Source organism: Xyrauchen texanus, chromosome 6 (assembly GCF_025860055.1).
Source record: "Xyrauchen texanus isolate HMW12.3.18 chromosome 6, RBS_HiC_50CHRs, whole genome shotgun sequence".
In the NCBI taxonomy this organism is placed as follows: Eukaryota; Metazoa; Chordata; class Actinopteri; order Cypriniformes; family Catostomidae; genus Xyrauchen; species Xyrauchen texanus.
Genome location: NC_068281.1, coordinates 27,325,632 through 27,348,806, shown reverse-complemented (window position 1 = coordinate 27,348,806; position 23,175 = coordinate 27,325,632). Strand labels below are relative to the sequence as shown.

The 23,175-nt window shown below is 38.9% G+C and overlaps 1 protein-coding gene across 1 annotated transcript in view; it reads right to left on the bottom strand.

The window, feature by feature from the left end:
• Positions 1 to 3,629: 3,629 nt before the first annotated feature.
• The window catches only part of LOC127645382 (chromodomain Y-like protein), a 38,835-nt gene continuing 19,289 nt past the window's right edge, over positions 3,630 to 23,175 (bottom strand). The window contains exons 2-7 of the mRNA XM_052128980.1: positions 10,473 to 11,286; positions 9,057 to 9,319; positions 8,675 to 8,847; positions 8,328 to 8,538; positions 5,740 to 5,883; positions 3,630 to 4,942 (exon numbers count right to left, since the gene is read on the bottom strand). Coding sequence (XP_051984940.1) covers positions 4,784 to 4,942; positions 5,740 to 5,883; positions 8,328 to 8,538; positions 8,675 to 8,847; positions 9,057 to 9,319; positions 10,473 to 11,286 — 1,764 coding nt within the window. The 3' untranslated portion in view covers positions 3,630 to 4,783. The remainder of the gene's footprint in view (positions 4,943 to 5,739; positions 5,884 to 8,327; positions 8,539 to 8,674; positions 8,848 to 9,056; positions 9,320 to 10,472; positions 11,287 to 23,175) is intronic.

The following is a 23,175-nucleotide window of genomic DNA, read 5'->3' as shown; positions in this document are numbered from 1 at the left end:
TGCACAAAATGACCAGCTAACATCATTTCACTAATCATATCAGCAGCACCTGGGAAAGTGTGAATGAGTACTAGTCAGGTGAAATCACTATCATTCTGATTGGATTATAAAAGCAGACTGATTGCTATAAAAGGAGGGAAGAAGTGCTTCCAATCATTGTGTTCTTACTAGCAATGGTTACCTCTAAATAAGACGTGCAGCAATCATCGATTTGCATCAAAATGGCCTCACATGCAAGGAAATTGCAGCAAAGAATATTGCACCTGAAAGAACCATTTACCGGATCAAGAACTTCAAGGAGAGAGGTTCAACTGCAGTGAAGAAGGCTTCACGACATCCCAGAGTGTCCAGCAAGCGCCAGGACCGTCTCCTCTTGAGGAGTCAGCTTCGGAATCGTGTCACCACCATTGCGGAGCTTGCTCAATATTGGCAGCAGGTTGGTGTGAGTGCATCTGCACGCACGGTGAGGCGAAGACTTTTGGACAATGGCCTGGTGTCAAGAAGGGCAGCAAAGAAGCCACTTCTCTCCAAGAAAAACATTAAGGACAGACTGAAATTCTGCAGGAAGTACCAGGATTGGACAGCAGAAGACTGTTGCAAGATGTTTTCTCTGATGAAGCCCCCTTCCGATTGTTTGGGACATCTGGAAAATCGATAGCCTGGAGAAGAAAAGAGGAACGCTACCATGAGTCCTGTGTCGTCCCAACAGTGAAGCATCCTGAGACCATCCATGTGTGGGGTTGCTTTTCATCCAAGGGAGTGGGCTCTCTCACAATTCTGCCCAAAAACACTGCCAAGAATAAAGAATAGTATCAAAACGTCCTGCAAGAGCAACTTCTCCCAACGATCCAGGAGCAATTTGGTGATGATCCGGGCATTTTCCAGCATGATGGAGCACCATGTAACAAGGCAAGCGTGATAATGAAGTGGCTCGGAGATAATTACATTGAAATTTTGGATCCATGGCCTGGCAATTTGAGGCAACTCCCCGGATCTTAATCCCATAGAGAACCTGTGGTCAATCCTCAAAAGGCTAGTGGACAAGCAGAAGCCCACAAATTGTCACCAACTCCGAGCACTAATAAGACAAGTATGGTTCGCCATCAGTCAGGATTTGGCCCAGAAGCTGATATCCAGCATGCCAGAGCGAATTGCAGAGGTTATGAAGAACAAGGGTCAACAATGTAAATAGTGACTCTCTGCATATATTGAATGTTTTTGCCAATAAAAGCTTATCATTGTTTTCCAGTATACCATAGAAACATGGGAAAATAATCTACAAATACTGAAGCAGCAAACTCAGCAAAGTGATTAACAACCTCCGGCTGGCAGACATTAATGCACACTTTGTTGTCCTCCTCCTGGTCTGCGTTTATTTTAATGAAGCTCACACCTGAAAATCGCTGGAAAAATCGGTTAGTGTGGCATCGGCTTTACATGCATTGATTGCTTTCTCACTATCAGACCATGGAAAGGATATTTGAAATTGACAAGCTTTTTATTTCCCTGATTATTCAGGCAATATTTTGGTTAACTGAAGTTTACACCATGGATTTCACTCACGGTGCATGGATTATGCATATGGGTAGTCCAGTGTCATTGGGGGCCACAGAACATGGATTTCTTAAAGGTGGTGAAAACTTCTACAATTTCGTTTGCTTCAAGAACCAGGACTTTTGGTTACACATGGCTAATGGTGACCAAGATGGATGCCCACCCTAACATATTTCAAACAGCATACCTCAGTTATGTATTAATTTACTATTTTGAATTGCAAGCCATTTCTTACATGGATCATTGTAATGTAAAATGTACAGTGTTTCCTTTTCTAAGTTCTTGATCAAAATTAAATTCTAACAGGACAGACATGGGTGGAAAAATTTATAGTATATCAAATTTATTTTGACCAGTTTTTCACAGCTGTTCAGAAATCTTTACAGATTGTACAATTTATAGCATTTAGGATAAGATCCAACTACAAGAAATAAGCCTTACCAATACATATATATATATATATATATATATATATATATATATATATATATATATATATATATATATGAAAGGGAAAAAAGAAATTAACCAGCATTTGAGACTAAATGCTAAACAATTCTGTGCAGCTATGTTAAAAGTTAGGATGGGCGGTAATGTTAAACAGGAGAAAATCTATACTTTGTCAGTGAAGTGACTAAGACAAAGGTAATTTGATGTTCTTTGCAAACAAATTATGTTTTTCTCAGGTATAAAGACTGCAGTGCTTTACTTCCTGAAACATATTGAACTGAAACACTGGCTCAAAATTACTAAACAATTGTAAACTTCAGCAGTCACTAAAAGCAAAGCTGCGCAGATTAATTTACGTTTAGCTGTTGTTTCTTGTTGTCTGTAACAGTTGTTACGAAGTGGTAGAAATGATCACGGTTCAAACTAATGGGATGCATTTCTCCGTATCAGTTTATAAGCCAATGAACCAAGAGATTTCATCACAAATATTTAAGTTTTTAAAATATGGATGATATTATTTAGGAATAATTTCAAAATAAGCTTTGTAGTCAAATATAACCTTCCACATTGTTTGGGGAAAATCAAAACCATTCAATAAGTATAATATTAAGAATGAAAAGAATTCTATTATCACAATAATAAATACAATTCCATAAACAAGAATTAAATTTACATAACCATTTGGGAAGGGAAAAACCACACAGGACCCTCTATTATTATTCCATGTTAAAGAACCACTGCAGCATACTCTATCGATGGTCAATAAATACTGAATAGAATTAACAGCAAATATAAATTACACATTTTATTGCTGGGGCTTAGCACAGCTGAACTTATTACAATTAGTTAGTGGATTGTGTTTTGCTTCACAGGGAAGTTTTTTTGTGAAACAGACCAATTCTGAACAAGAGTTGGACACAGTGCATAGTATTTTTTTTTTCCGTGAGATTTTCCAATAGAGTGACTGGACTGCAGCTGGACGCTTTCCTGCTGAACAAATTAATACAGACTTTTTATAATTAGGATATTAAAAATGGGAAAAACCAAGGTTCAAATGTAGAAGTTTCTGCAGGTGGTAGCATTTTCAAATAATAATGTTATATTTGCATGCTACATGGACAGGATGCAGTCTCAATATGTAATTATCATAGCCCATATTCCTCAACCTACTTCAACCCCACCAAACATTATTATAAAAATACAACAACATTGAATTGAAAAAAAACTTTTGTCATCCAATAATAGTGCATACTACTAGCTTTTAGGTGTGTCAGGGGATACGACTCTTCCCTTAGAGATGGACATTTAATGTCTGGTCTGGTGATACAGCAGTCCAGTCAGAGTCAGCAGATGAAAGGATGAATGTTCAAAATGGCAGCATCCTCAATTGATTCGTATGAGGAATATTACATCTGTCATTAACTTATTATTATTAAATTAGAAGAATTCAGTGAACAACATTTACATCGAAAATATTTGGTGGTATATTGTTACTCCAAAGCAAATAGTTTGCAATATCAAAACATACAAACTAAACCATAAAAAAAAAATATATATATATATATATATATATATATATATATATATATAATTTTGTCAGCAAAACTCACAAAAGTTAACTTCATACATACAAATAAATTAATTCCTGCTAATTCACATGAACTTGATTATCAATTTTGTTCACTTACATCTTATGACCAATTTAAATTGAGCATAATCATGTTTAAATAAGTTTTAGTAAGAATTGGTAAGCTGTCAGGTCTGCTTAATTTGGTGCTATAGCAGCACTGATGCCAAATTCCATGCATTTGTAAAATTATTGTATTGCCATCAATGCCTGCCTGATGTTGCCACAAAATGTATTGACTTAATATAGCAGGCAAAGGGGAGTATCAATTCATAAAGTCAAAATTACTACAAAAGGCTTACCAATGTAAATGTTGAAGATCTGTCTGAAGACTTGGGTGATTTTTATAGTCACAAAGACAATGTAATAAAAGTACCTACTAAAGAGTACCAACTGCTTATGAATGACCTGATTCTAATATTGGCCTGCTTAATGGAAAAATCAACCCAAAAAGAAATATTCTGACATTATTTGTTCCAAAAAAGAAATTAATTTGGGTTTGAAAGTACATGATGGTGAGTAAATGACAGAATCTTTAGGCAAAGGATCCCTTTACTGGTAACCAAACTGAGGCGCGCACACACACACTAACACAAAACCTCAACTCATTCAAGTCTTAAGCATCCATTTCATAAGTTACACTGACTTTACCATCTTTTCTCAATCAGTCGCAACTGCATAAGAGGTGTGTTCAAAATTATTCAAAACCATATTACATATAACAAAGCATTTCGGGACAGTTATTTTTAGACAAGTCATACTTTTGGGGAGCTAGAGTCGAAGGATGACAGGAATTCACATGAACGCTAGAGAAGATTTTTCCTTCTGCACAGTGCCTAGAGAAACACGTGCAAGATTTATAAAAATTTTGCACCAAGTTCATTATCAAGAGTAGCAGAAAGAGACGCTGCTTTTTTTGCAGTCTGATAAAAAGGAAATACATCCTGGACGAAGGCAGATGCGGGCTAAACCACGCCAGTTTTCCTCTGTTGAGGAGTTCCATCAAAATCCTACTAAAAAATGTTGTAATGAAGATTCACCACTGACAACCCTTGTCTTAATAAATCAACTCTGGCATCAACATCAGGCACTTGAGGATGGTGTCCGCAGATGAAAATTGAGGTTTTGGCACCTGCTGGACAACTGAATGACTTAGAATTCATCTATTTTCTTCTGGAGATATTTGAGTATGGAGTCCATGCCTTGAGGAGAGCCCCAGACCCTCTTAAGTGCCTCACATTCCCTCTCGTTGGCCTGCTCCAGGGCAGCCCTGTTAATGTTCCGCACCAGCGCTTTGGACTCACGCAGAACCTTCAGTGTGGCCAGCAGCATCACCATGAAAACAAAATAAAATGAAGGGAACAAAATAAGATAGAAAAGGAAAAAAAGGCACATGACTTATGGATGTGGATGCATTGTGAATTTTTACAAAGTGCATTTGTTTCACAACTGAATAAAGAAAAAAAATCTTTAAAGGGATAGTTCACCCAATAATTAAAATTCTGTAATCAATTACTCACCCTCTATGACCCTTGACTTTCACTGCATCTCTTTTTCATACAATAAATGTGAATAGTGACTGAAGCTAACATTCTGACTAACATCATCAGAAATATGTAATAATATGCAAGTAATATGGGTTTGAAACAAACGAGGGTGAGCAAATTATAATTTTTGGTTGAATTAACCCTTAAATACAAATGATTCAAATTACTCATAAGTCTATTAAGGGTTTAAATAACACTGTAAATATGGCAGGAGGAAGAGAGCAATCATCAACAATGATTTCTGCCTTTTTCAACTACCGGTATATGAATGGCTGCTCTCCTTTCTATAAGCCAAAGTAAACTAGATTCCAGAAATGCAGAGTGAGTGTACATGACCTGTTGATTTATCCAGGGATAAAAATTACTTCAATTAATTTATTTCTAGAAAGACGTTCTTTGAGGATCAAATGTGCATGATCTACAATGAGGAGCTACTGAAGCAAAAACAAACAAAATTAAAGATTGGGGGGTTGGTGTGTAGATGTATGCTCTGTTTGAGAAAATGCGATACAAAAAAACAAAAAACAAAACAAAAACACAAATGAAAAAAAGATGACTTACAACTGAATTACAAGATACTAGCTCCTTAATGCGAACCATGACTTCCTGTGTGAAGGTCCCTGGCCACAGAACCTGAGATACCAGTCCTTTGGCACAAGCCTCCTGAGCTGTCAGCTTCCTCCCACTCAATAACATTTCATTAGCCTAAAGTAACAGAATAATAGAGAAAAGCAGCAGAAAAAAAAGAAGAAACGGAACATTTAGGAGGTAATGAGAAAAACAATCAGTCTAAATATATGGTGCGTCTTTTGCCAAACTTTTGTACAGTTTTTATATTGCTTTTCCTAATTTTTATTATTACTATATAGTATTTATTTTAATTATAGAATTTGCCTATGGTTTTAACCTTGACTGAATTTGGCAGCCAGTCAACACCATACCTGTCAACACTTCCGTTTTTCCCTGGAGTCTCCCATATTTCACACCCATCTCCCACCCGTTTTGTATTTTTCAAATTACGGAAACTCCCCCTCTTTTGGTACCCAAATGTTGACATATAGACAGTCAGATTCTTGACTATTCGCAATAAAATGTTTGATTGTCCGGTGGCCAAAAATGTCTGAAAGGCATTTTACAATTTTTGACTTTTCATTGTCAGCAATCTCTGTTTTGGCCAATTTTACCTGAGGTACTGAAGCTGCCTAATAATTATGCACACCTTAATTACGCCACACCCTCCCTTATTACACAAATACATATCACGTGAAATTGATTGAATCCAATAAGCATTCAAGTTTATATGGTTGGAGTTGGAAAATGTGCATGGAAATAATGATAAGACTCACTTTCCTAATAATTGTGCACACAATGTGTATAAATATATATATATAGTGGCATTCAACTGATCATAAACTATAGTCAGGACATTACTGATCCTGACTATAGTCCTGATCCTTACTGAAGTCATCATAGTGGCATAGTGACTCAATCTGGGTGGCGGTGGACGAATCTCAGTTGCCACCGCGTGTCCCACTGAGATAAAACCAGATTATAGTGATCACGCGGAGGTTACCCCATGTGACTCTACCCTACCTAGCAACCGGGCCAATTTGGTTGCTTAGGAGACGTGGCTGGAGTCACTCATCACGCCCTGAATTCGAACTTGTGACTCCAAGGGGGTTAGTCAGCGTTTTTACTAGCTGAGCTACCCAGGTCGAGAAAAGTCAATTTTGATAAAATCTAGACAGGCCCCATTTCCAGCAGCCGTCACTCCAACACTTTATCCTTGAGTAATCATGCTAAAGTGTTCATTTGGTACTAGAAAATCACTTGCCATTATATCAAACACATCTGAAAGCTATTTGGTTAATCAAATTAAGCTTGACATTGTCTTTGTGTTTGTTTTTCCACAGTAAACAATGGACTGGCATGTCTTAAGGTCAATATTAGGTCATAAAATAATCAGCTTTCTCTAGAAACTCATCAGTCAATCATTGTTTTGAGGAATGAAGGATATACAATGCTTGAAATTGCCAAAAAACTGGAGATTTCATACAAAGGTGTACAATACAGTCTTCAAAGACAAAGGACAACTGGCTCTAACAAGGACAGAAAGAGATGTGGAAGGCCTAGATGCACAACTAAACAAGAGGATAAGTACATCAGAGTCTCTAGTTTGAGAAATAGACCCCATAAGCTGACAGCTTCATTGAATTCTGTCACATCTATGGCTAGTGCTACAAGAAATGTGGGGTGAAATGTCACCTGAGTATCTGGACAAACTGACAGCTAGAATGCCAAGGATTTGCAAAGCTGTCATTGCTGCACATGGAGGATTTTTTTATGAGAACTCTTTGAAGTAGTTTAAGAAGTAATGAACATATTTTTAAAATTGAATTTTTCACATTATTAATGCTTATTCCATAAGAGCAAAATCTGTACATTATTCCAAACTTTTGAGATAATGTGCCAGTGTCTCGAATAATTTATTTCTTGTTGAGCAAAATCAACAACACACTCGTCATCACTGCTGCAGCTTGTAGAGAAACAAGTTTTCTTTTTTCGATCTGCTCGCTAGAGAACTTGTTTGTTTGTAAACTTGTCGTTCTTCTCATCCGTAATGGGCAGAGGTCATACTAGCTGATATGTTCATTGCGCCATCTACCGTACCGGGTTAAACTGCTTGTCAATTAGCGGCAACTATTGAAAGGCAAGAATGTGCTAATGGCGATCTTTCGCATCACTTTCTATGTGAAAGGGACATTCATCTGCAATTCAACTTTCATAATCGCCTTTGATGTGCAAAGGCCTTTACAGCTCAAATAATACACACGCTGCTTTTCTAAAAAATAAAAGCTTTACATTTCTGCTTTTAAACCCTTTAAAAAAATTTACCCCATTCTCTTCCATTGTACGGACCTCACTGTAACCCAGATTTTTCTTTTTTGTTCTTTTTTTTTTTTTTTAAGACAATGAGGGATGTGTCTAAATAATTTTGTGTGGTAATTAACATTATGCCACAAATGCAGTAGATTTTTATCTAGAGCAAAATTTGTATTAAACCCGGAATATTACTTTAATCTCAAATGTCATGTCCTAGAAATAAATACAGTAAATTGTATATTATGCCATACTATTCATGTACTGACCGAGGCTACTCCCATGATAAGAGGGAATGTTACGGAGGAGCAGGCATCAGGGGTTTGGCCAAAAGTTGTGTAAGGAGTTTGGAACCAAGCTTTCTCATTGGCCCAGATTACATCACACAAGGGCAAGATAGATGCTCCAAGTCCAATAGCAGGTCCATTCACAGCAGCAATGATGGGCTTCTTAAATTGAATGAATGTGTTGACAAATGTTCTGAGGACCAAAGAAAACACATTTCCTTATATTACTGAAGATCAAATCTTGGCTAATGAAATTTGATAAAAAATACCTCTTAATATATACTTACTCTCTCTGATTTGAAAAAGCAAACAAAACAAAAATGCTTTACCTGATTGTCTCTGCCATTTTGATGCTTTCTTTTTTCCTGTCATCTGTGAGCCGTCTGATGAAGTAAATGAAGTCGAGGCCAAAGCAGAAGACACTTCCCACAGCGCTAAGTAGTACAAGCTTACTGTCATCAGCTGCAGCTGTGGCCATGGCACTCTGAACCTCCTTCATTACCTGACAAACACATTCAGCACATGTCAGTTTGAGTCAAGATAAACCAATTCAGAGGACGAATGTATTCTACAGAGGAATTACATTCTTTTAAAAGTACTGAGTCAAATTTCAGGTTACTTGAGACAATTTCTGTACATAATTGTGTGAACTGAAAGCACAAATATTTCTAAATTCTATTTTGTGATACAGCATGTGATATTTAGACTTACATCAGGATTCAGTGAGTTGTTCTCTGAGGTTTTAGTAGAAAACAGAATGTGTGTAAAGCCGTCTTGTTTCTTAACTACAATGTCCCTGTAGCGGTATGCACTCTCAGTTTGACGAACACTGAACCGCAAGCGCTTGTCAAAAGACGCGCGGTCTTCAAAACGGCGTTTTCCTGTTAGCCCCGAGCTGCCCATCCCTCCTGCTGCACCACTCTGTGTAATGGCTGTTCCATTGGCTGATGATGCCTCCATGAGAGTAGTGACTCCTTTAAAACAAAAATAAAACCAAACCATTTATTAAGTGACTTTATACATGAAAATGCTTCTAAATATACAGTGGGATTCAAAAGTCTTTAGTCTTGTAAAAATGGTTGTATTTTGCAGTTTCCTAATTAAATTCAGTTTCCTTTTTTAGCATTACATTTTAAGTGAAAATTTGAGTTTGAGACTTCCTTAGTATTTAGTATTCCTAAACCCTACCCCTTTTTTGCCTTAATGACAGCATGCACTCCAGCTGGCATGGACTCCACAAATTACGCAAAATCTGATGATCCATGTTATCCAAGCAGAATTAAGTATGTTTCAAAGAGCATCTTCTATGCTTCAATGGAGGTAAGGAAATCTGACCTTTCATATCTATAGGATCAATTTCACAAATTTGTTTATTTCATTAGTGATTAAGACATAGTGCAGAATCTTAAATAATCTAATTTCTTAAATTCATAAAATTAATGTCTAATTATAGTTTTACATTATAATGTATTATGTTTAAAACTTTTCAAAATACTTTGTGTACATTTATATAAAATGTTATGAGACTTATGAAACCACATCTATGATAAACGTTTTATATTATATTTGTTCATGTACCTGAATCTGTATTAAGATTGTACCACCATGGCCAAATAATTGGTAAAAATGTAATTGAATTCATTCTGGTGGACTGCACTTGCATATAAAAATGGCTCATTCTTAGAATATGCTATCTCTACCCATTCAGTATCAAATTATTAGTAGTTAAAACTACTGTTAAAACAAACTAAACACTAGTAAGTGATTATTTCCATCTGTTATAAAAAGTTAAAACATATGAGTAAAATCAAGACCATTGTATGGAAGTCAAATCTGATGGGAAACTAGCATTTTTATATTTGGAATAATTTAGTAAACAGTTTTTGTATCAAGATCAGGAGGTACCCTTGATATAGCTTCTTAATTTTCTACACCAGCTTTCATTCATCAAATGCTTGTTTTTTAGCCTGTTGTGTTGCTCCAGGACTGGACTGGATCACATAATCCATCAAATTGTACAACTATGACTTAACTTGTTGGTGCTTCCAACCAGTCCCAGAACTAAAAACCACTCTCCTAAACCTCGTAAGAAAATAATATTCTCAATCGAATGTATCATGAGCATACCTTTCCCGTTTAATGTGCGCACAGCAGCTGGTGTAATGGGGATCTGTGGCGGTGGAAGGGCTGTTTGCGTCCTGGGCCTCGTACCCATACGAGCCCGCTCCTCTCCCGGTACACGCACAATTCCAGCAGGTTTCTCCAGCAGGGCAACTTCAGGAGGAACTGCATCTGGCTCTTGCCCTCCCTGTTCCAAACTGTGTGCCGCCTCACTGGGAGACTCCTCTGTGTCAGTGCGGTTGTTCATCGGGCTCTTTGGCACTAGAATTTTTATGCCAGATTTAACCAGGTCCATACTACGGCGTAGTGCACTCATAGTGGGGGCTGCAGTTGGCAATGCCAATGGGATTGTATCAGTGATTGTGCTTGCTACACCAGTGCTGCTCATGCTAGCTGAATGCTTGTTCTTCTGATGCTGTGAATTTGCTTTAGCGTCACTGCTGATGGATTCTGGTGAAGGCTGTGGTTGCTGAAGCCGCTTCGTGGAGCTGCTGGAGGGTGTGCTTGGGGAAGGTGGAGAGGTCTTCACTTGACTAGGAGTCACACCACTACTGGGTTGACGAGGCCTGCTGATCTGTTTGCGGGCATTGATGCTAGTGTTGCCTCCGGTTGTGCTGGGAGCGCCACGTGTTGAACGTAGTAATGTTCCATCTTTCTGCTTCTCACTGTGCTGACGATTAAATTCACGAATAAACTCAACGCAGCTGGACAGGTGACTCTCTGGCTCCCAGGTGTCTCCCTCAAAGCCATAGCCTCTCCAGCGGACCAAGTACTCGGTCTTCCCCTTCTTGTTCTTCCGTTTACCCACTATTCTCTCCACCTGAAGACAGCCATGTAGATAAATTAATGTACAATAATAATTGAGAAGAAAAATCAGCTACAACCAACTACAAAACAGAAGTCTAGAAGTTTACTTCACATACATTAAATGCACCATCCCCTGACACTGTTGACCCTGCTTCAATTTGTCTACTGACTGGCCAGTGGATGATCCCATATCTCTGGCACTTCACAGAACACCGTGGCAGTTAGTTAACCTCTATAAGAAGGATGCTCTTTACTGATAAAAGGCTCTGCCTTAAACACAATTGTTCCTGATAGGCTGGTTTGAATGTACAGGAAACTTGGTCATTTATCTGATACTGGATTTCCTGACTGGAAGATCTCATATGGGACACCCACAAGGCTGCAGTCTCTGGACATGCCTATGCTCCTTTCACCTTTCACTGATCAGCAACACTAATAACAAACGGTCCATATAGCACAGCGGTGTCCAAAGTCAGGCCTGTAGGCCATCTGTGGCCCCTTTGACTGCTCTGATGCAACCAGTAAGAGTTTATAGAAAAAGAACAGACTTTCGCCTGCTATGAAGAAATGATATGATGTTTGGAATACTCCTTATTTCCAAAAATGAAGCATCACAGAAAAAGAATGATGCATTCTTTAAAGGATTGGCATCAGGTTAGATGCTTCATTCATGTACTTGTTCTTGTTAAAATGTCCCGATACCACGCATCATACAACTGAATAGAGCTGCTGTTGTGCGAGCGGCTTCATGGAGTTTATTAAGAGTGCACAGGGATGCACGAACAGAGCATACTCTTACAGAATGTATTTTGCACTGGGAAGTATGATGTAATTAACTGGTTCGTTCTGATGTTTCAATGAAACAAGAAACATTATTCACAGGCTTCCCAGCACCTTTTGAGTGAGGATGATTAAAACACTTGCACATCTATGCCTGATGTGTGTGCTCAGCTTGCGCATCTACAAAATAAAATGTTCTGTGCAATAATCTATCAAATTAAATTTGTATCTGTATTGCAAGTAACAACAGAAAAAAATATATAATTGAATAGCTGAAAAATAATGAGTGCGTCACTCATAACTGATTTTTGCGTTGGGTCACACCAAACACTGCTCAGTAGCAGCTTTATATGTGTTTTTCAGTGACACTGAAGGGATGTCAATAAGATTAAAATGTGAATATGTGAGTGTAATATTTTGTTTAAGATACATCACTGTTCAATAAGGGGGATAATTTCACAGTCACATTCACAAGGTAAAGTTATACATTCTGATTTGCCAAGTGTGACCTCTGACAGAAGCTTCTCAGCAAAACAGTCGGTAATGGCCCCAGCACACTCATGTTGAAGTGCTTTTCCGTTCTTCGCTCAGAGACGAAAATAAGTTTGATACAGCTGAGCAGCGACATACTGTTTGGGAATATTCAGACACCTGCCACACTGCTGTGGGAAGTGTTTAGTGGTATTTTTAAATACGAGAACACTCGAGACAACATAAAACAAACTAATATGACATTAAAACGTTTTAAAGACTTAGTGCCTCATTCTATCAGCAGAATTTACATGAGATCAGTAAAAGCTTTAAATACTCAATGAGGGTTTAAAGTAATTAGGGTTGTGAATTGCACCATTTTTAAATAATTAATTAATTAACTACATAATTGACCACACAGTTCCCTTATGACTCGGTAAACTTGACATTGCATGCTAATGCATAAGGGGAGTTGTCCTTCCACACGACCTAGTTGAAACCTCTCTGCAATTATGCCAAAATTCTAATATTAGCTATGGTGTTTGCTATAAAAGCAGGTGCACAAACACCATTCCTTAGAATATTCACGGTAACGAGAAGATTCTCCACTCCCCTGCAGTGCTTCGGGGAACATTACTCTGCCTCGCCGCTTGATTCTTCAAATCGTCACATCTGGCTGACCCTCACGGAAATGTGTGACGTGGAAAAAAAAAAAAACGTCTATGTGATGCTCCGATGTCTCCAGCCGGAATTTTCAGAGGCTCTGTGAATGGAATTGCTGAGCATTACATCATAACTCAGCAACAATCACAGGCTATGAGACATTTTATGCAAAAAACGTAGCAGTACTTCATCACAACTGGCTTGCTCAGCTAAAAATCCCACACCAGCTGCCTCAGTGCCACCAAAATGTTAACTCAGAAACAGATCTTATCATACATCCGTCCTCAGGATTAATTTGCATCAATACATCTGAAGAACACTTACTTCATGTACCAATTGCACTGCGTTACAGGTGGCTTTTTAGATTTGTTTTAGAAGTTCTTAATTTCAGTTTGTCTCTGACTCCCTGGATTTTCACAAAATGTATAGATGGGGCGAGCGACACATTGACAATTTTGTAACAGTGTGTGTGTGTGTGTGTGTGTTGAATTACTATTACTATTAATTATTGCACTGCTGAGCGAACACAGACTTGCTGCTTTGTCACATGGAAAATCTGGTCTAATGTCAACTGGTGAAAAGCTCACTTTTCCTCAGCCAGTAAATCTCCTTTTTAGAAGTTCATGCATGCGCACCTCATGAATGAGCACATACAGACAATACTTTGGTGTCGGTTTCAGTTCAAACTGAAAAAATATTATCACTGAAGTCATTTCATTTTCCTGTGCATCGCGGTAACTCGCCACTGTCTTGCTGCTCTAGCACCATGGATAGCGCCAGCCTTCTACCAACAGTGTGTTAAGCTGGTTTAAGTTTTCAGAAAGAAAGTCCCGACAACAAATGCATCCAACACAGGTTGGGGTGCGGTGCTTAATAGACGCCCGACTTTCGACACCTGCGAAACAGCCGTGACACGTCAACCGCTTAGAGCTACGGGCTGTCTTTCTAGCTTTGAGAGCTTTTCATTCCAATATTGTGAATCACCACATTCTGATTTGTTTGGACAGCAGTAGTGGCGTATATGTTACAATGACACACTGGCCCATGAATTGACAGCAAAATTCAAGTATGTGCTTCCCCCGGTGCACCTCTATTCCGTCATCAGCAAAGTCCGAGTGGACATGGAAATAGTTCTGTTAACTGCGTACAAAATGGCCCAATCATCCATGGTTTCCAGAAATGATGGAGATGTTTTACAGCTCGCCATGGGAAATACCACTGAGGAATCATCTCCTCTCTCAGGTGCAAGGCACAATCTGGCATCCCCAGTCCAAGCTGTGGAACCTGTATGTTGGCCCCTGAATAGACCATGTTAATCGCATCAGAACTGACTCATTCATTCATGAACACCATTTTACAGGCCAGATCGCAGTCCACGAGTGGCCTATATGTGCTAAAATAGAATGTGTTCATTGATTGGTGTCTTTCACATGGCCACTGACGAACACAGAAATGGCTCAATGCAAAGATTGTTCCTCATCCGAAATAAATGGAGGGAAGAAAGCTTGAAGATGAACCATCTGTGCTCTGAAGGGCGTGGTTAGAACCTTAAGTTTTTGTATCGAGATCAGGAGGAACCCTTGATATAGCTTCTTAATTTTCTGCACCAGCTTTCATTCATCAAATGCTTGTTTGTAGAAATGTGCCTAAGGTTCTAACCACGCCCTTCAGAGCGCAGGTGGTTCACCTTCAAGCTTTCTTCCCTCCTCCATTTATTTCAGATGAGGAACAATCTTTGCATTTGTTATGCCATTTGCGTGCGCTACACCCTCCAGTTCAGACTGTCTGATCGGCTCTTTGTGTGCTATGGAGGATGCATGAAAGAAATGTCCTTCTCCAAGCAAAGACTTTCTCATTGGATCGTTGATGTGATTGCCCTGGCTTACTAGTCGCAGGGCAAGATCTGCCCAACTGGTGTTAAAGCACACTCAACTAGAGGCCTCTTCATGGGCATGGACGAATGGTGTGTCTTTACAAGACATGCAGCAGGATGGTCTTCTCAAAACACATTCGCAAGGTTTTGCAATCTAAACGTAATGTCTCTCTCTTCACATTTCCTCTGTTTAGAGCACTTGCTATTTTGTTTGCCAAGCATATACTTATGCCCCTTCCTGCATCAGGCCGTTGTAATTTACCATAAAGTCACAAGCACTTTCATTATAAATAAACTCGACTGGGTTTATGAAGGGATTAGTTCATACTATATGACTATAGTTCATAAATTAATTCAGAGTGCTCCCATCCTGGCCCAACATGAGGGTCATTCACTTACGGCATACTCATGTTGGTCGCTGTTCCACGGGACTGTGGTATCATGTTTCCCTCCCTTTCTCTCTGGAAAGTTATGTCATGTAGTGCGGCCTGATAGGATTCTGTAGTTTAATTAGCTTCTTATTCAAATTCTGGTAAAAAAAAAAAAAAGCACCTCTTGTGCCATTCTAAATGCATATTATAAGTGAACTGAACTATTGAGCATCTACATCAGAGATGTTGTCAGTGAGTATCGCTCAAATATTGTGCACCGCGTGAAGGCTAAAAATAGCCGCGAGTGTGTGTGTAAACCATTCACTGACGCGATGGAGTTGTGGGTGGATTTGATATATTTACTTATTAAACACAGCCTTTTGTGATTCACAGAGCTATTGCATGTCTTCAAGTGGCTTTGAATAGAATGCATGAGTCATAAAAACTACTTTAATGGTTCTTTTATGTCCTTTTTGGAGCTTGAGAGTAACGAACATGATTAACACACAGTATCGGATTTGGATCGGACTCGTCAGAACGATACCCGATCCGTCTAAAAGCTTAAGTATCGGAGCCGATACCGATCCAGGTATCAGATCGGTGCATCCCTAGTAAGAACAAGAAATAAGAATAAAAATAATACATAAAAATGAATAAAACAGAAAAATAATACAAAAATAAAATTATGCAGTGCAATCAGTGAGGGCAGGACAGTGCTCAGTGAAGAAATGCAGAGCTGAACGGATGTTTTTTTAGCCTGGACTTGAAAGTGGCTACTGTTGGAGCACACCTGACCTTTTCTGGAAGCTGTTACAGCTGCGGGTGGCATAACAGCTAAACGCTGTCTCACCTTGGTTTGACTGAAACCTCTGTATTTATAACTGACTTGATCCTAATGATCTAAGAGGTCTGTTAGGTTTATATTCAACAAGAATTTCTGCAATTTATTTATGTCCTAGGCCATTGAGTGACTTATGAGTAATAGTACCTTTAAAGTGATAGTTCACCCAAAAATTATAATTCTCTCATTATTTACTCACCATCATGATATCTCAGTTGTGTATGACTTCCTTTCTTGACCAGAACACATTTGAAGAAAAATAGAAACATTTCTTAGCTCAGTAGGTGAATGGCGATTTCTCTTTTGAAGATCCAAAAATCACAGACAGTCAGCATAAACATCATCCATACGACTCCAGCTGTTAAATTAATGTCTTCTAAGATTATACGATTGCATTTGGTGCAAGGTAATTACAGATTACCAAGGTAATCTCACATTTTCCACTCGGTTGAGACATCCAGGAGAAGTACACAAATGCAACATTGTGAGTAAAGAAACAGATAATAACAGATCTAAACCAAAATCAACCAAGCTATTGTACAGCGTTCATCCATCTCATTTGTAAACAGTGCTGCTCTTCCAGCTGTGATGCACACGTCAGTTCTCGCGTGTTTCAAATGCCAATTACATCACATTCGGGTACCGCTGCCAACCAGAAGCATGATTTAGAGTAAAATTATACTTAAAAATTTATTGTGTCAGTTTAAAAGACATTCATTTAACAGCTGGTGTTGTATGGATGACGATTATGCTGACTGTCTGTGATTTTTGGACCTTCAAAAGAGAAATCCCTAACTGAGCTAAGATTCTATTTTTTTTTTCTTCAAATGGGTTCTGGTGAAGAAAAAAAGTCATCCATACCTGTGATATAATGAGGTTGAGTAAATAATGAGAGAATTTTCATTTTTGGGTGAACTATACTTTTAAAATCAATTCTAAATGTATCTGGAAGCCAATGTAAACACCTGAGGTGGAGTAAACACTGGAGTAATCTGGTCAGATTTTCTTTGTTCAGGTGGGAATCCTGGCAGCAGCATTCTGAATGAGATGCAGGTGTCTAATGGTCTTTTTGGGTAGCCCGGTGAGAAGTCTATTGCAGTAGTCCCACCGAACAAGTGATGAATGCATGAACATGTTTCTCCAAGTCTTGACTGGATACAAAACATCTTATTCTGCCAATTTTTAGATGAAAGTAGGCTAATTTATTTATTGTTTTGATTTGACTACTGAAACTAAGGTCTGACTTAAAAATGACACCAAGATTCCTGACTTGATTTTTTGTCTTTAGACCCCTGGAGTAAGGGTATGTGTTCATCTTTGGAATTTTGCCATTGTTGCCAAATTAAATGACCTCTGCCTATTCTTTGTTTAACTGAAGCAATTTTCGGCACATCCAACTGTTAATTTCGTCAATGCACTGGCACAGATGGTCTATGGGGCTGTTGTCATTTGGCGATAGGGCTAGGTAAATCTGGGTATCACCTGCATAGCTATGGTACACAATTTGGTACTTTTTCATAATTTGGCATATACAGGTTGAACAGGAGCAGTGCAAGAATTGAGCCTTGTGGGACTCCACATGTCATGGAGGTCCACTCAGATTCATAGTTGCCTATGTTCACAAAGTAACCCCTCCCTTCTAGTTATGGCCTGAAATAGCAGAGCACCGTCCCACTGACATGGTTCAGGATCGGGTTCCTGGGCTGGTGCGAATTCGAACAGTTCTGTACATTTCCACCACAGAAAAGGCCATTCTGGGACCGAAAAACCTGGTTCCACACCGGCCACAAAAGCTTACCGGTCTCTACGCAGGAACTGATTTTGTCAGGGGACGGAGGGCAGAATAATGTTTAGTCACCATGGTAAAGTTTTCCCAAACAACAACAGTAGCTACCGTCTGCAGCAAGGAGCACTTGTTCACTCTATAACAACAATAAAAAAAACACAAAATTATCAGACATCAAAAGTGTTCAGGTAACACGACAAAACAAGTGCTCTACTTGCAATATGGTATTTACAAAGATCCAAGATAAACTAGAGAGATTGCAAAAAAATACTCTACGCCGGCTTCAATCTGAAAATGTACCAAATCATAAACAAATTGAAAAACACTTAAGGGAGCACAGGGACCAGACACCGATCTAATCAGGGAATTAATTGAATTCATCCAGTAATCGTCTATGTCCTCTGTAGCTGATCTCGGTAAGTTGTTATATTTGCCAACTTCATTAGCTTTTCTTACACTTTTGTCATCTTATTTTGTGCATTGTTTTGTTCTGTAAGAGGATTTTTGACCAGCTACTCACCAAGTTTGGAAGATCGAGGCTATCAGTTATGTAAAATGGTGGGATTCTCAATCAATAATATTATATGCTATGGCAAAAATACAAATACAACCATCTGCTACACCAATGTTAATAAAGATTCCATTGTAACAGTTTACAGAATTTATCCAATACAATATAATGTAATTACATTACCTGTTGTCTTTAGCATAGATGTCATCTCTCGTTTAACCAAATATCATTAAGTATCTTTATGAGCACCGTCTCTGTGCTACGATGTCGGAAATTGTCCATGTAGCCATTGGAGTTTAAGAATTTGTTCAGCTGATTGAAAACAAAATTTTCTTGCCTATGAAAGGTCTGAAATTGGTCTGTAGTTGCATCTCTATTTCCTTCCCTTCACCCTTTAGCTCACATATGTTAATGATACAAATTTACTGGGTTGTTCCTGTTCCTTTTGTTCCCTTTATCACAGCAAATCACCACATTTTACATGTTTATGTTTTTTTCCCCCTACATTTGTGAATCAGATCATGCCATTTTCACAACAGCCTCACAGAACATTACAACAATCTTGTTTAAGAATCAGAATAGTATTTAAGGTCAGTTTCATTGAAAAGCATAAGCCTATAATTCAGCAGGTACTGATATGTTAATTTCTATTCAAGGCCATTATACAGTTTCATTCAATTGGACAAAGAACTCAGAGAAAATTCATCAAATTTCAGAAATGCATCATAAAAGGAATTCTCTGGGTTCAATAAAAGTTAAATGGATAGTGTACCCTAAAATGAAAATTCAGTCATTGTTTACTCATCCCAGTGTTGTTATATCCCCCATTTGACTTTCTTACTTTTCTAAACTCAAAGGGAGACATTTTGAAAACATTTTGTGCTCAGTATTTTTAGTTTATAGTAACCATCTTTTCAAGCTTCAAAAGCACAAAGTATAATTCAGAATTCTTAAATTTTTTCCCATAAGAGTCAGGATTTTTATGAAATGGAAGATTGCTATGTGATATGGAAGATGGCAAAACGGATGGCAGCCACGGTGAGGAGCGCTTTTGTTGTTTTTGTTAGTTTGTCCCGTGTTTAGCAATCTTTTTCCAATCAATTTTACCAGGGACGAACTACTGAACATTTGGCAGCACATACCAGACAATCTATTCCCGGTTTTTTACTATTTGGACACTTTGCTGGACATTTTAGTCGGAGGTGCAGCTGTGTTGTTTAAGAGATGCAGGCGAGGGAAACAAGCTTGCGCACTTGTCAGGCTCCGTCAGCGTGGATTTCGAAAAGAGCTTCAGAGTTTTCATCTAGCAAATCACTGCTCTCATCCTAACAAAACGGACGAACTTAATAACCTTACTCCTACACAAACAAGGACTTTTCAAACTCTGCTGCCTTGTGCTTCACAGAAACCTGGCAGAGTGAAGCCATTCCGGACAGCATGGAACATCTGCCGGGCTTTCAGCTGTTCAGAACGGATCGCACCGCAGATTTAACGGGGAAAACGAGAGGTGGTGGAACATGCTTTTACATCACAGTTGGTGTACAGATGTAACAACATTAAAGAAGATGTGCTGTCCTAATTTGAAAGCGCTCTTTATTAACTGTAAGCCTTTCTACTCCGCAGGAGTTTTCCTCGTTTATTCTGGTGTTTATATTCCTCCACACGCATTTGTGAACAAAGCACTGCAACAGCTGGCTGATCAAATCACAGAAATGGAACAACAATACCCGGATTCAGTTATTATTCTTGGGGATTTTAACAAAGCAAACCTCACATTACATGCCCAACCAGAGACAGAAATATACTGGATCATTGTTACACAACAAAAATGGCTACATATTGCTCTGTCCCTAAAGCAGCTTTGAAACTCTCTGATCACTGTCTAGTTGATCTTCCAACCTACAGGCAGAAACTAAAATAAGCTAAATCTGTAGTAGAGATGGTAAAGAGTTGGACCATTGAAGCAGAGAGGGAACTACAAGCCTGCTTTGACTGCACTGATTGGAGTGTTTTTGAGGCTGCAGACACCAATCTTGATGAGCTCACAGATACAGTGACATCATATATCAGTTTCTGTGAGGATATGTGCATTCCTACTACAACTTATTTAACATACAACAACAACAAATCGTGGTTTACAGCAGAACTCAGGCAGCTTTGTCAGGCCAAAATGATGCTTACAGAGGTGGGGTCTTGTACAATCAGACCAGGAAATTAGGAGTGGCTAAAAGAAGCTATTCTGATAAGCTGAAAAACAAGATTTCAGCTAACGAACCAGCATCAGTGTGGAGCGGCCTGAAAGACTTTACTAACTTCAAGAGACCTTCCCCCAACAAAGTAGGGAATCAACTACTGGTTGACAACTCAAATGTGTTCTACTGTAGATTTGTAAGGCCCAATCTCACACACCACACCCGCTCTGACTTTCACTTCACACAAACATCAACACCTCTCCTCCCCCCTCCTTCTACTCAACCTGCATTTAAGATCTGTGAAGAGGTGTGCTGTGTCTTCCGGGGGAAAAAAGAAAAGGAAAGCACACAGCCCAGATGGGGTTTGCACTGCTTTGACATCACTGGACCCTTTCTAGATTCCCTTCAATTTGCTTATCAAGAAAACAAGTCTGTGAATTATGCGGTCAACATGGGATTGCATCATATCCTGCAACACCATCATCCCAGCTATTCTCCAGACTAAATTACACTAACTCTCTTTTCCCAAGTCTATCTGTCAGTGGATCACCAGCTTTCTGACGGCCAGGCAATAGTTAGTGAAACAGGGAAAATTCACTTCCAGCACCTGTACAATCAGCACTGGTGCCCCTCAGGGATGTGTGCTTTCCCCTCTACTCTTGTCCCTGAATGCAAATGACTGCACCACCAAGGACCCATCTGTCAAGCTCCTGAAGTTTGCAGATGACACTACTGTCATCGGCCTCATCCAAGATGATGATGAGTCTGTATACAGAAGGGAGGTTGAACAGCTGGCTCACTGGTGTAGTCAAAACAACCCCAAGCTGAACATGCTCAAAGCAGAGGAGATGATTGTGGACTTTAGAAGGAACACCCCAACATTGACCCCCCCTCACCATTTTAAACAGTACTGTAGCTAGAGGTCGACCGATTAATCGCCCGATTTTTTGTATTTTTTAACATAATCGGCATCGGCCAATATCCAAGTATATCAAGCCGATTATTAGGCCGGCGCATCTGTGGGCAGCCTTGTGTTGTTAAGGAACACGTGTTCGACGCACACTGCCCCTACAGTCATTTTCCAGCAGAGTGAGCAGACCTCATCCAGTGCCTAAGGAAGGAGCTAAGTTCCTTGGAGAAAACGGTAAGGATTAAATTTGTATAACTCCTTTATATTTAATTAAAAACTTTTGATATGTTACTGCCAACTTCAAGAAAAAACGCGACAAACATGATAGGCGACATGACGTTCGGCTACTTTGGATATTGATAGCGTAGTTGAAGTTGCATTATCACAGCAGAAGGGTTGCTATCATGTCACAATAAGTAAGCAAGAATTTTGCAATTACAGACAGTGAATCTGAGACTTTTATTTGTTCTGTTTGTGTGTCTTATATTTGAGAGGGTTGTCACTCAATGCAGATAAATAAGTAATAAAAAAGACACCAACGCACTATAGGCTATTGAAGGACTGGCTTTGGTAAGCTCGGACGTTATCGGTTCTGCTGTCGGTACTGGAGAAATTAAGAAAATACATTTATTATTGCTATAAAGAGAAAGTTATTTTATCTCGCCAGGCATTTCTATGTAAAATAATATGAAACTATTTGTCTGTGATGCAATTTAGCTATTCGCACTCAGAGAGAGAGAGAGAGAGAGAGAGATCTCGCTCAAGCGGTGCAACAGCGAGCACAACACAAGCCCTGCTTAATGAGTGACGACAGAGGACAGAACTAAACATTCAAACATAGCCTGGTTTAGATCTGTGATATTAGTCTGATTTTATTTTAGATTTCGCCTTCTAAAGATTATAAAAAGAATATTTATACATAAGCCGCATTCTGTCTAGCACAACTTCCTTCCCTTCACAGCGGTGCACTGACATTTGTCCCTAAAACTCAAACGTAACGTCAGAATCAGCACGATCGGTGATTGTTGTAAAATGCAGTCTTGCTTACTGTTGCTAAATTGCAGGACGCGTTTAATAATAAAAAGAGCGCAAGAGATATCGTTCCCAAGGCAGCAAGCGCTCCGAAACAGACCGCAACGAGACAAGCAAAGTATAGGCTACTTTGGGTTTCATGTGCGCATCTAAAAGATCAACTATACACAAAAATATGTCAAAATGACCGGCTTGGAGATTCACTTAAACACAGTTTATGTCTTAAATGGACGTAGTTATGGAAATAGATAAGAGAAAATATGGTGTATCAGGAGCCTATTAGACTCGGTCTTAAAGGGGAAGCAGTCTAATCAACATGCTGACGATTGAGCCATTACTGCGAATCAAACAACAAAAGGCAAAGAGAAAATCACTTACAGCTCTTGAATGAATAACTTCTGCATTAATAAGCATTAATCTATGATAAACTATGCAGTGTTATTTTACAATTGATTACTTTATTAGATTACCT